This window comes from Diabrotica undecimpunctata, chromosome 8, assembly GCF_040954645.1.
Source record: "Diabrotica undecimpunctata isolate CICGRU chromosome 8, icDiaUnde3, whole genome shotgun sequence".
Classification (NCBI taxonomy): Eukaryota; Metazoa; Arthropoda; class Insecta; order Coleoptera; family Chrysomelidae; genus Diabrotica; species Diabrotica undecimpunctata.
This window is the reverse complement of record NC_092810.1, coordinates 80,853,223-80,868,960: the sequence shown is the minus strand read 5'-3', so window position 1 is coordinate 80,868,960 and position 15,738 is coordinate 80,853,223. Positions and strand designations below refer to the sequence as shown.

Below are 15,738 nucleotides of genomic sequence, written 5' to 3'. Positions count from 1 at the left end.
GCTGGTATCTGATCGGCCTATGGTGGAGCAGTACGGCAAGAGATAAGGGCTTGCGGCTAGGTGATACTCCTCCATAGATCCCTACCGGAAGGGCGTGGAACGCCTAAATACCGGGTATATATATATATAAATATCATTGACTGCTACATGTCTTTTTAAGTTAACACACATGTAATAACTTTTCTATGGATGTTTGGTTTTTCATATTGTTCTTTTTAGATGAACTGATGATGCTTTCTGAGTAGAAAGCGAAACGTCTTCAATAAATAGATGAAGTAGCCACCTTCTTTGTCTTTTATTTCTCCACTTTGACCGAAAAACCCACCATTAGAGTGTTCCTTAATTTATATTGGATTGACGGTCGTACTCCTTTTCTCGATATATATATATATATATATATATATATATATATATATATATATATATATATATATATATATATATATCGAGAAAAGGAGTACGACCGTCAATCCAATATAAATTAAGGAACACTCTAATGGTGGGTTTTTCGGTCAAAGTGGAGAAATAAAAGACAAAGAAGGTGGCTACTTCATCTATTTATTGAAGACGTTTCGCTTTCTACTCAGAAAGCATCATCAGTTCATCTAAAAAGAACAATATGAAAAACCAAACATCCATAGAAAAGTTATTACATGTGTGTTAACTTAAAAAGACATGTAGCAGTCAATGATATTAAATGTGTGAAAAAGCTTACGACAATGGACATTTTGAGATCAAGTTGTATAAACAATTAATTGAAACTAGGTACAGTTTACAAATTAACAAACTTAGCACAGCAAAAGAACATGTGATAATCATACATGTATATAAAAAATTTTCTGTAAAAAACTTAAGTTAAAAACATTGATATTAATATGTAGAGAACTAAAAAGATCATAAGATACACTTCCAACAGTATATTATTAGTTAAATTTAATTTTGATTTTAGGTAACATTATTGAATAGATTAATTACTAATTAATAAATAAATTAATGTTACCTAAAGTCAAAGTTAAATTTAACTAATAATATACTGTTGGAAGTGCGTCTTATGATCTTTCTAGTTCTCTACATATTAATATTAACGTTTTTTACTTAAGTTTTCTACAAAAAAAAATTTATATAGGTACATGTATGATTATCACATGTTCTTTTGCTGTGCTAAGTTTGTTAATTTGTAAACTGTACCTAGTTTCAATTAATTGTTTATACAACTTGATCTCAAAATGTCCATTGTCGTAAGCTTTCTCACACATTTAATATCATTGACTGCTACATGTCTTTTTAAGTTAACACACATGTAATAACTTTTCTATGTATGTTTTGTTTTTCATATTGTTCTTTTTAGATGAACTGATGATGCTTTCTGAGTAGAAAGCCAAACCTCTTCAATAAATAGATGAAGTAGCCACCTTCTTTGTCTTTTATTTCTCCACTTTGACCGAAAACCCACCACTCTTCGAGTGTTCCTTAATTTATATATTTATATATATTTATGTATATATATATACATACATATATATATATATATATATATATATATATATATATATAAATATACATATATATATATATATATATATATATATATATATATATATATATATATATATAGAAATGTAGCCATAAGCTCCCTTACTATTAAGAATCAGCAGATTCCGATATCCGACGTTATAAATAGGAAGAAATCAATATTTTTATTATTATTGTAATTATTATGTTTCAATAGTCAAGTTTAAATCATTAAATGTAGTAGTTTGTAGAATTTCTCAAAAATTGTAACTTTTTCGAAATAAAGATTTTTTTTTGGGAATATCGACGTTGAAGAAACATTTCTGGCGCTGCGAACCACAGGATATTTCATACAGAAACATAGTCGTTTCCTGGTCTACATTAGTTTAATGAAATCCTGAAGAACCTGGTAAAAGAGAAAAATGTATTGGAAATCAAACACGATCATCCTTGCGTAAGTTTTTCCTTTCTTTACCATTGTTTATGAGCATTTATTATTTTAATTGAATTCTTAAACATTCACATTGAATTTATTATTTATTGTTTATTGAATTTATATTATTTATAACATTTTACTTCAACGAATTTTTTATATATATTTGCATTTATATTTTTTGCATATATTTTATGAGTACATTGAATGATATTTCCCAAAATAGTATCGAAAATTTATGTTACTATTCGACAATTTAAATTTAAAAATAAAAAGAAATCTACAAACCTCTAAATCTAAGCCTGCATCTAAATTACGTTCCAAAATGCCGATGACCAATAGCGATATTGCTAGCCTTTGCTCAACTCTGCCCGAATTTTCTTCTGGAGACAACCTCGCCACCTTTATCAAAGCAGTAGATAATTTAATAGTTTTCTTAGGCACCCAAGATTTAAATCCGTCCCAAGAATTTATCTTAAATTCCCATATCGTATCTCGAATTAAAGGAGAACCTAGAAATTTCTTAAACTATTCTAATAAAACCAATTGGACAGAAATTCGTCCAGCGTTATTAACTAAATACGGAGACAGACGTTCCGAAGACATATTAGTAACACAACTATCCACTACCGTCCAAAAACATAGTGAATCCTACGACAATTATCATCAGAGAATAACTACAAATCTGAACGATTTACTCCAACACATCACCCTAAACGATAATCCCGCGACAGTCACTTTTAAAACTCCATACTTCAAAAACATTGCCCTCAAAATTTTCTGTACCGGAATCAACGAGCCTTATTGCGAATACTTATCGCATTTTGAATTAAATTCCCTAGAAGAAGCCCTTCAAAAGTGTATTGCCTACGATAACCACAAAAATCAACAACAATACATGAACTTCCTTAAGAGCCAACAAAATAAAAAGGCCCCACTCAAAAATAAACCCTATCAATCTTCGAATAATCAAAGATCCACAAACTTCCAACCCACATACTCAAACTTCCAACCCACGCATTCAAATTATGTGAGACCTTCAACTCACAACACAGAGCCCAATTTTAACTTCACTCCACAACAGAACTATAATTTTCCTTAGAGACAAAATTTCAGTTCTCACGAACAAACTCAATCCTTCCAACGAAACAATGTTCCGAAAAACAACCAACAAAGATTAAATAAATATAAAGCTCCTCGACCCCAACCAAATTTTGCTACTCCAATGAGCGGTGTTCAAACTACCACAACCAGAAACCATCAGCCCATGACAATTACAACTAATAGAAGCCACAATTTTCACATAGACTCAAATGATACCCAATATTTCGAAAATGATTTCGAAAATTACGAATCCGAACAAGAGCCCGAGTTGCATGATGAAAATCATCAGGATTTTCAAGCCATCCCGTTAGACGACCATCCACCCCCTGTATAAACCTACATAATATTGAAAGTTCCCCTGGGTTACCCTGCTTCGTTACACCCAAAACACATCTACGCGTTTTAATCGATACCGGCGGTTCCCATTCAATTTTAAATCCGCGAGCTCTCAAACTATTTGATAAAAATCATATTTATCGAAAACCTTTTTCGCTAACGTCAATGAAAATTACTTCCAAGCACGACTTAAATATTAAGGCCACTATTCCTAGAATATGGAATTCCACAAACATTCGACGTAAAAGTCGCCGACTTTAGTCAGCACTTTGATATCCTCCTTGGAACTTACGATCTGAAAAGATTCCACGCCACAATTAGCTACGCAACTCATACTTTAACCTTTGAGAATCCTCATGTTAGCATTCCATTTGAAACTTTATACCAAAAAATTCCAGTAAGCGTTCATAATGGTGAAGTTTTATTGCACGAAAGACACTTTCAAGGTATCAAAATTCCCCATTCTATTCACGTTGCAAAAAACGGTTTTATACACACTATCGACTTACCTATGCCTATGAAATTTAATAAGAGAATTGAAGTTGAGAACTTTTGTAATTATAATATAGTAAAAATTCCGACGACGCATTTTAATGAAAATAAAATCCGTACTTCGCACTTAAATAACGAAGAAAAGTATAAAATTATAAATCTTTGCAAAAAATATAAAGACGTATTTTACGACGAAAACAAAAATTTAACTTTCACGTCAGCTGTTAGACACGAAATTAAAACGAAGGATGAAAATCCGATATATGTAAAGGGATTTCGGCATCCCAAAGCAATGCAGGAAGAAATAAAAAAACAAATAAATAATTTATTAGATAATAAGATAATTCGACCGTCAATTTCACCGTACTCAGCTCCAGTTTGGATAGTACCAAAAAAAGCTGATGCCTCAGGTCAGAAAAAATTTAGATTAGTAATTGATTACAGGAAGCTCAATGATCATACTGAAAGTGATCGCTACCCACTTCCTCAGATAGATGAGATACTGGATAACTTAGGAAAAGCCAGTTATTTCACAACATTAGATTTAGCTCAAGGTTACCATCAGATTGAAGTTCATCCGGATTCTATTCGGAAAACAGCCTTTTCAGTTCCGCATGGTCACTTTGAATTTTTACGTATGCCCTTTGGTTTAAAGAATAGCCCAGCAACATTCGAAAGGTTAATGGACAATATTCTTAGACCCTTTATTCATAAGTTTTGCTTCGTCTACATGGACGATGTCATTATTTTTTCCAAGTCACTGCAAGAACACTTAGTTCATATTGCGACTATTTTTGACACTTTCAGGAAAAATAATTTAAAAATTCAGTTAGACAAATCTGAGTTTCTCACGAAAGAAGTTTCTTTCTTAGGTCACGTAGTGACAACCGAAGGAATCAAACCTAACCCAGCAAAAATCGAAGCTATACAAAAATATCCTCTACCAAAAACAGTAAAAGAAATTAAATCATTTCTTGGTTTAATCGGTTACTACCGAAGATTCATACCCAACTTTGCAAAAATAACATCCCCATTTTCGAGATGTACTCGAAAAGGAGCAACTATCGACCCCACAAATCCAAATTATTTAGAATGTTTTGCAAAATGCAAACAATTGTTAACTAATTCTCCAGTCTTACAATATCCAGACTTCGAAAAGCCTTTTGTACTGACTACAGACGCCTCTAATATAGCTATAGGATCAGTATTATCTCAAAATAATCACCCTATTGCCTACTATTCTCGAACTCTAAATTTCGCAGAACAAAACTACTCCACTATTGAAAAAGAACTTTTAGCCATACTAGATTCTTGTAAACACTTCCGTATGTATTTATACAACCAAAAATTCACTGTAGAAACAGATCACAATCCTCTCGTATGGATCTACAAAATTAAAGACCCCACTTCTATATTAGCCCGATGGAGACTTAAACTAGAAGAATATGATTTTGAAGTTAAATATAAAAAAGGCAAAGAGAATCAAGTTGCTGATGCTCTTAGCCGAGTCCAAATAAATGCCCTAAGCTCGAGTTCAGAATGTGCTGAACCCCCGAATTCAGAATGTGCTGAACCACCCGACAATTTCGACATAGACGATTTCCTTGCCGATTTTGACAACTTACAAAACAGTACTAACACACAACATACATCAGTTGAGAACCCTATCACTGGAATAGAGATTTCACCTGAACCAATTAATTTATCCTCAAACCAAATTATTTTTAAACCAGAGTCAAATAATTTTGAAATTAAATACAAAAGAATTTTTAACAAACACCGTTACACTGTCACTTTGACAAATAATTGGAAAACAGAAATAGCAAATACCTTCCAAAATATCCTTAGACCAAATCAAAAATTTGCAATAACAATCCCTCACGAATTTAGACCTTTTATCTGTAACTATTTTAAAGAAAAAATAAATTCCACAGTCAAAGCAATATTTTGCAATATACTACTTCAGGACATAGAAGAAGAAAACCAACAAATAGAATGCATAAAGAAATATCACGTAGAAAATCACAACGGAATAATTGAAACCTACAAACATTTAAAACAAAAATTTTATTGGCCCTCAATGCAGACAACTATTTCTAATTTTATCAATAAATGCGAAATTTGCCTAAAAAATAAATACGAATGACGCCCTTATAAACTTCCCCAATTAGGACCGTTGTTAGGTCAAAAACCTTTTGATATATTACATATCGATCTATTCCACTGCAATAAAAACCTGTATCTCACAATAATAGATTCTTTTTCCAAATACGGTCAATGCTATAAGCTCACCGACAAAACTTCCATTTCCATACTAAATAAATTAAGACACTACTTTTCGCACCACAATTATCCAAAAAAGATTGTATGCGACAGCGGCACCGAATTTAATTCCGCAGTCATTAAAGAATTCCTAAATATCCACAAAATCGAAATACATTTTACAACAGTAAACAATTCTTCCTCAAACTCTCCAGTAGAGCGCTTTCATTCAACTCTTATTGAAAAACTTAGGACCTTACAAGCCCAAAATCCAAATGATTCGTTAGATGACATTCTAACACACGCCATTCTTATTTACAACCAATCAATCCACAGTTCCACAGATTATTCCCCTTTCTCAATTCTGTACGGACCCTATGCAGAAGAAATACATTTCGACTTTGATCTTCCGATATACGAAACATATAATCAAAGACATAAAGAAGAACTCCAACCCTTTATTGCAGAACTATATAATAAACAAAAACAAAAAAGACAACAACTTTTAGATAGACAAAACGAAAATGCCGAAGATATTCCGGAAATAGACCTTACAAAATCCCTATATGTTTCTAAGAAAAAACATAAGTCCAAATTACAAGCCCCTTTCTCCACTATTCATCCAGAAACGCAAGACAAAACAAAAATAATCGGTAAAACAGATAAACAAAATTTAACAAGCACTCACCTTAAATATGTAAAACGAATACGAAAACATGTAGATAAACCTACTCAAGACCCAAATTTTTCAAAGGACAATCCTCGCCCTGGTCCATCCACTCAATATTCAGGAGATTCCGAATAATGGTTACTATGCTGAAGAGATAGGCAAATCAAGAGAAATCTCCCACTATCACAGACATTTTCTTCACATTCCGCTAGACAAATTATCCGACAGTATTGACGCTAGCCCGACAAGCTATTTCAAAGATCACTTCAAAAATGCACCTCTCTCGCTACTGTACTCCCAATACACCCACATACAAGAACAAACAAAAGACGATCTGCACAAAATTACGCGAAAACAGAAACGCGGACTTTTTAATTTTCTAGGTACAGCCATCAAATACGTGACTGGAAATCCAGACGACTCTGACTTAGACTTGTTAAAATCACACATAATCTCTTTAGAAAATAAACAAAACGAAATCATAAAAAAATTTAATAACCAAATATCTTATGGAAACTCTTTTAACACGAGATTCGATAAACTTTTAGAAAAACTAAATTCTGATAATTCAATTCTCATATCTGCACTCAACAAATTATCGGCTGATTTTGACAGCTATATCATTTTACACAACGAGATAATAAATCTCCAAAATATAAACGAATTTCTAATGAAACTTATTAGAACCATTACTTTATCTGAACTTAATATCTCCAATATAGAATTATTCACTTTAAAGGAAATAATAGACCTTAAAGAGAACCTTCTCAAATTTATCCCAGAAATTCAATTCCCAATAGTAATGAACACCCTTATGAACTTATAGAGTCAACAAAAACTTTAGTTTGTGTAACTTCAAATACAATGCTCATAATAATTAAAATCCCTATACTCCATGAAATTCCTTATACTACCTATAAAATCTATCCCATTCCAAACAAAGATCATGTTATGATTCTGCCACCTGCAAGCTACTATACAAATAATAAATGGTTCAACACTTGTATAGGACAAGGCGATAACATAGTTTGTTCCAACTATGTACAATCCAAATGTAACATACCCAATGTAGATAATTGCACAAAAACATTAATCACAGAGAACTTTTACCAAGAAACCAGCTCAGCAAAGTCATATTGCTAGGAATAGTTCACCAAATGAGAATCCAGCAGATAGAAATTAATTCAACCAGCCTCTTGACGACAGATGTACCAATAATGATTGAAGGTATCCAATTTAATAAAAAGACGTCTCAAGACATTTCCATTCCAAAAATTGTTCCAATAAAATTAATACCAAACCATAAGATGAAAATCGAAAAATTAACAATCCCAGAGACACATGGCCAAATTCAACCGATAGATACCATAGAAGTACTACCCCGATTATCCATAGGACTGAGCACCACTTCTGTTATAATATTTTTAACTATTTTAGCTTTCCTAATAATCTTCCTAATTAGGAAAAGAAAACGAATTTCCAAAATCCTATTTGGAAAAAAATTGCATCCTGCCCAGATCCAGATACTAGACGAGCTGATAGCCGAAGTAACCAAAACTTCGAGGACGAAGTCCCAACCAATGGAGGGAGGAGAAATGTAGCCATAAGCTCCCTTACTATTAAGAATCAGCAGATTCCGATATCCGACGTTATAAATAGGAAGAAATCAATATTTTTATTATTATTGTAATTATTATGTTTCAATAGTCAAGTTTAAATCATTAAATGTAGTAGTTTGTAGAATTTCTCAAAAATTGTAACTTTTTCGAAATAAAGATTTTTTTTTCGGAATATCGACGTTGAAGAAACATTTATATATATATATATATATATATATATATATATATATATATATATATATATATATATATATATATACTATTCTTAACATACTGAATTAAATTAATAAAATTTTCGGTTTCTGACCTAAAAAAGGTATCGTTCGAAATATTAGTTTTAAGATGGCTGTACTGAATATTTAGATTATTATATTCGTCTAATAATGCATTAAAATTATAAAAGTGGATTAAAGTATGACTTGCTTTTTGTAATTTGGCAGGTCCAAGATTAATGGGTAGAATGCTCATATTGTTGCTAATATCCTTTATGTTGATCGCTGCATGTCCGACTGCGATGCACCTGTAATAAAATTATAAGGTTTTCGTTTAGGACGTTTAATATTAGATACATATGTGTATGTCTTCAGTTGTATTTTTATGTCGAGTAATGATTTTGGCTGTTTTTCTTTCGTGATTGATATTTTTTATTTCTTCTTTTTGATATTTATTTTTTGTTTTTTCTTTAATTTGTTTGTTACGTACAAATATCTTGGGGGGAATTATTTCAGGTAATACTTCACGATTTAACTTTGCTTTTCCAATTATTTTTTCTTTATTTTCTTGTATACTTATATTTATTTCTGAGTAAAGTAACTTCATTTTTTCTTTATGGTTTATGAGATAATTATTATTATAAAGTTATTTTTCAGTAAGTCTCAAAGTTCATTTAGTCACTGAATGTATATTACTATTACAAGCCAATAGGGCGTAATTGACTTTTTTTTTATAATAATATAATAATAATTTTATAATAAATAATATTTTTATAATTTAAAATGGATCTTGATTTTGTGAATAGAAAGAAGTTCTTGGACAAGAGAATTTTTAAGTTCGGTACCATGACTTGGGGTGTATTATGATGAGAGAAGTACTTTATTAGGGCGTTTACAACCTCTATTCTTTGGGCGGAGTTTAATTTGTAGAGTTGGCCACATTTGGAAAATGAATCGATTAACGTTAAGGTGCGTTATCGCCAAAAAACATTTACAAACATCTACACATACATATAAATATATATATATATATATATATATATATATATACATATATATATATATATATATATATATATATATATATATATATATACATACTATATTAGCCACCAATTCATGCAAATTTAAGATGTTTAATGGACGTTTAAAGTCAGAATGATAGCCACCCAATATAAATAATCGCTGATTATAAGTTTTATGAAGAAATAAGTTAGAACCAAACTTATATTTGATATTGCCGTAAGCTTAACTGGTGTCAGAGTTGGCATATCTTCAGTTTTTTCATACTCTCACATAATATTATAGAAATGCATTGAAATTATATAAAAATTCATAGATTTTAATTAATAAAGATAAAATTTGTAAGTGCAAATTTTGAATCACTTTGTGAGCAAATACAATATACAATACAATATTTAACTGTATTTAAGTAACAAAAAATATTTATGAATGCTGTTTTATACTTATTCCAAACTTGTAGCTTCTCATAACACAAATTATAATTTTGTAAAAGTAACTTATATTTTAAACCTTTATATACATCTTACAAAAAAAAAATATTGCAAATTTTATATTTATTCAAAATTTGTAGCTTCTCATAATACAAATTATAATTTCGTAAAAGTAACTTTATATTTTAAACATTCACATACATATTTTCCAAAAAAAAAATATCGCAACACTGTGACGCGGTGCCTTGAGGAAAATATTATATTTGGTTATGTTGAGTGCTGTAAACTAATCATTGCCCCATTGGATATGGTTAAATGAGAAATGTCTCTATAGAGAATTAATATGGCATGATTCAAGACTGAATCATGTAGGTACATAAAACATGATAATACAAGGCATCAAAGAAAAATAAAAGCTGTCTATTAAAAACAAAAACAAAATATGTAGGTATATCTTACCAATTATTCCGATCTTTCTGTTAGCTTTTTCAACAATTACGTATTTCTGAACGTAAGGTTTGATGTTAGGTTCTAGTGATAAGTCCAGATTGCAAGTAATTGTGGGGAATGCCAATTTCGATAAATATTGTCCAAGTTCTTTCGTTCCTTTGTCGAACTCATGATTTCCAAGAGACTGAAAATAAATAAAAATATTCTATAGATAAGTAATACTTAACTTAGCAAAAAACTTAGTATATCGGTTAGTTGTTAAATTTAATTTAGTCATAAATAAATTCTCTTCATAATATCTTAGTTCTTGACATTCTTGTTATTTCTTCTTGCCAGATTTTTTCTATTCTCTTCAGTGTCTCCGTTACTACTCATTTTAAGGTTTTCTGTGTCATTTTCTGGATTTCTTTTTGTTACACTTATATTGCCAAACTTTTTTTACTTACTTATGGGCTGCTATTCTTAATGAGTGTCCGAAAACATTTCTAAGGGCTTTATAATAGGTTCAAACTGCAACTCTTCTCTGATTGCGCCATTGCTGATACGGTAAAATGAAAAAATTCTTCCAACATGAAAATGAATACTATTCTCAGATTTCTGAAGTGGCCATGAGTTCACCTATCTCAGCACCAATGGCAAACTTAGTAATGGAAATATTAGAAACAACAGTCATCTCTAAATTGAAGTACAACATACATTTCTACAAACGATATGTTGATGATTGCTTACTCTGCATTCCTGATCATGAAATCGATCATACTTTTCAAATGTTCAATAATTTCCATAATAACATTCAATTTACTTATGAACTAGAAGAAAACAATAAAATTACTTTTCTTGATTTAAGTTTAGAATATAACAACACTAACCGAATGATAACAACTAACTGGTTTACAAAATATGTTTGGTCCGGGAGATATCTAAATTTTAATATCAACGCACTCATTGCCCATAAAAGAGGTGTTGTGTTCAGTTTTACTGACAGAGCAATTAAACTATCTAGTTCACAGCACCATTCCGCAAATTTGAGAAAAGTTAAAGATATTTTAGAAAAAACTAATTATCAGTCAAAAAGCTAGTCTCAGCGTACACACCTTAATTAACCTTTCTGTAAATAAATCATAATATCTTAAGTTAAACAGTGAAACTGATTATAAATCTAGTATCAATAATTTAAAGCTAATTTTTATGGTATCTCATGCATTCACATTGTTATTAATACAATTGTGTAATAGTTGGTTAATCTGCAATTAACAGAAAATAACTCAGTGTTTTTGCCCTTTTTTGTGGTAATTTACAAATCACGAAAAAACTGTCCATTATCTGTAGGCAATAATTGATAAAGCTCATTAGTGTACAGGACCGGCTTTCAAATTTTAATTTAGAAAATGAAGTGTATAGAATGCAAGAAAGATGGTACTGAAGGAGAAATGCTTTATTGCGATAGCTGTGACCGACCAGTTCACAAAGATACTCATTGTTCTGGTCTGTATCAGAAATTAGGGTTATGGAGTTAAAGAAGAATCGTGTTCTACAGTTTTTGTGCCAAGAGTGTAAATCTGGAATGAAACTTGTTCCAAAACTGTTTAAATTAATTGAAAAAAAGCAGAATGAGGTTAATGATATGAAATTGCAGAATTCTAAAAACCAAGAAGAGGATATTGTAAGTGAGATATTTGAAAGATAAAAGAGAATGAACAACTTAATCATTCATAATCTAGGTGAATCTGTGGATAGAAGAAATGCTGCTTCTGATTATTTGGCTACTGTGACCTCAATTTTTAAAGATATTACTCAAGAGGATATTAAAGTTGTCAAAGCTGTTAGATTTGGTAAGAAAAACAAAAATGGTGCTCGTTCCCTAAAAATTGTATTAACAAATACTTTTGATGTAAAGAATATTTTAAAAAATAAAATTCACGTTGCCAAAGCAAGAAAGATATTTATAAATTCTGATTTAACCCCCCAGCAACTCAACAAACTCAATGAAGTCAAAGAGGACCTCAAAAAACGCCAAGAACAAGGTGAGAAAGATTTATTTATACGATATACCTGAAATTTGCAAAAATGATAATTCCACACAAAAAAACTAGACACAACGAAACATATAAGCGCAACTCCGTTATCAATTTATTATCAAAATGTTGGTGGATTAAGAACAAAACTAAAGTCTCTGGAAATTACCACAGCTCAATGTAATTATCATATAATTATTTTGGTGGAAACTTGGTTAACTTGTGAATATGGCGATGCAGAATTAGGACTTATTGGTTATAACGTGTTTAGAAATGATCGTAATCCTGCTTATACAGGAAAAACTAGGGGTGGAGGTGTGCTGATTGCTGTTAAAAATGACATAAGTGCGCAGAAAGTGATAATCCCCGATTGTGAAGTAGAACAAATTTTTGTATCACTGAAAGTTAATAATATGTGCATAGTTTTGGGTGGAGTTTATATCCCTCCTGCATCCAACCTAAATGTATATATGTTGCACTGCAGTTCAGTTGAATATGTGATGGAGAAGTGTGAAAACTTGTTACTGTGTGGTGATTATAATTTGCCAAATGCTTCCTGGAGTAATGACAACTTTGGATTAAATGTTGAATGCCCTGAAGACTATCCTGCTGTGTATTTGGCTATTTCTTTTGGTTATTTTAATATGTTTCAAATAAACAATTTACCTAATAGTCGTAATGTCTTTCTAGATTTAGTATTTACTAATTTAAATAATGTTGATGTAGTTATTCCACTTGATTCACTATTTGATAATAGTATCCACCATTTACCTATAATTGTAGAATTAACTGGTTTTGAAAAGCATGATCAACTGAACTACGAGGAATTTTATTATGATTTTAAAAATGCAAATTACATTGGACTAAATGATTACTTTGCAAATTTAAATTGGGACTTACTTTTATCAGATGATGTGAATTACAACTTAGCAGTATTTTATGATTTTATGCTTATAGGTTTTGACTTTGTTCCGATCAAAAAATTTAAAACAAGTTCGTTTCCGATTTGGTTTAATGGTAAATTAAGGAAGTTGATATATTTAAAAAAGAAAATACACAAGCAGTATAAATTGTTTGGTAGAAGGGATGATTATTTAAGATTTTCTCAGTTAAGAAATGAATGTAAACAAGTCTTCTCTTAATGTTATAGTAACTATTTGAATAATATTGAGAATGGGATTCTATCTAATCCTCGACATTTTTGGAAGTATATCAATAATAAACGTAAAAGTTATAATCTGCCATCTAATATGTTCTACGGTGATAGTACAAGTGATAATGCTCAAGACGTAGTTAATCTATTTGGTAAGTTTTCTCAACTACATATTCTAATTCTAAAATTAATCAGACCCCAATTTTTAACTATCAGCAGAGTGTAAATGTGAATAATTATAGTATTGAGGTCTCTGACATAATTGATAGTGTTTTAAAGATGCCTTGGAAATTATCGCTTGGACCAGATTGTTTACCAGCTTATGTTCTCAAGCATTGCATTTTTACTCTTGTAAAACCTATCTGCTACTTATTTAATTCCTCATTGAGTACTGGCATCTTTCCTGATCTTTGGAAGACTAGTTATTTAACACCAATTTTCAAATCTGGTAATAAAAATGATGTTGAAAATTATCGAGCGGTTTGTAACCAATCTGTATTACCCAAACTTTTTAAGTGTCTTGTAAATAACTTTTTGACACGGAATTGTAAAGATTTAATTGATGTTGGACAACATAGCTTTTCTGAAGGTAAGTCTACATGCACGAACTTAATATTGTATACGAATTTTATAGCTAATTCAGTGGAACAGAAGAGTCAGGTTGACGCTATCTACACAGACTTCTAAAAAGCCTTCGATAGAGTTAACCATGATCTGCTTATTGCTAAATTAAATAGCTATGGATTTGGAGGTAAAATAATTGAGTGGATAGGTAGTTATATATCTGGTAGATGTCAGTATGTTAAATATGGAAATTGTTTATCTCAACGAGTATCTGTAACCTCAGGAGTTCCTCAGGGGTCTCATATTGGACCTCTCTTATTTAATATATTTGTTAATGATATATCCTCAGTGATTAAAAATAGTAAATTTCTAATGGTTGCTGATGACCTTAAAATATTTCGAATAGTTAATGACCTAGTTGATGCCTCTTTGTTACAGAATGACATTAAAAGCTTAGCTAGTTGGTGTGAGGTAAACATGCTATACTTAAATATACAAAAATGTTTTAAAATTACTTTTGGAAGAACAAGAGAGTTTGTAAATTAAAATTATTGTATAAATAATGTACCTTTAGAGGCACGTCATAATATTAAAGATTTAGGTATAAACTAGCGGACCAACTCGAAATCGAGTTTTTTAAATGAAATTTTTATTTTGCGAGAAAAATATACAATATATACAATGACCGGAAGTAAAAATATTTTTATCAATAACTCAAAAACTATAAATGATAATTTCGTGAACTTACATTTTTGAACTCTACGTCGAATTCTCTATTGATTTGACTAATAAAAACGAAACCGGAAGTCGACCTCAAAACCGGAATGCAATTTTTAGTTCATCAAATGTCGACATGGATATCATTTAGCAGTTAATTTTGCATGCTGATCACGAATCCGGTGTCAGATTTGCTTTATCTTGACGTTTTATGCGCGTTTCGGGTCACTTCCGGTGTCGGATCGCAACCAGAAGTACATATTTAGATTCGTCTCGACGAGACCTTTCGATCCATATATACATTGTGGGGTCTAAAACTTAAAGTAAATTTTAACTTCCGGTCATCTCAAAACCGGAAGTGAATTTTTGTACCAAAAGTATATCTTGACAATCTCATACGTAATACTAATAATATTCCGAAAAAATATTTTAATTATCTAATATGGTTTTTGAGTAAAGTGGTGGACAAAAAAAGGGTTTAGCGTTTTAGTATATAAGATTTTGAATCTAAACTAACTTTTAAATATCACATTAACGAAACTTCAGCTAAAGCTTTAAAAATGTTGGGATTTATTCTTAGAAACTGTAATCAGTTTTCAGTACAAACTTTAAAAATGTTATACTGTAGTTTAGTTCGATCAGTTTTGGAGTATGGTTCTCTCATTTGGTCTCCTTCATATAACAGTGACATCTACAGTATCGAGAGAGATCAAAATAAATTCTTAAGGGTATGTGCTTACAAAAT

At 30.7% G+C, this 15,738-nt stretch overlaps 1 protein-coding gene across 5 annotated transcripts in view; it reads right to left on the bottom strand.

The window, feature by feature from the left end:
• Positions 1 to 15,738, bottom strand: part of LOC140447717 (protein 5NUC-like) — a 174,644-nt gene that overhangs the window by 136,456 nt on the left and 22,450 nt on the right. For all 5 annotated transcript variants that reach the window (XM_072540531.1, XM_072540533.1, XM_072540528.1 and 2 more), the window contains exon 2: positions 10,554 to 10,728. In XM_072540531.1, coding sequence (XP_072396632.1) covers positions 10,554 to 10,728 — 175 coding nt within the window. The remainder of the gene's footprint in view (positions 1 to 10,553; positions 10,729 to 15,738) is intronic.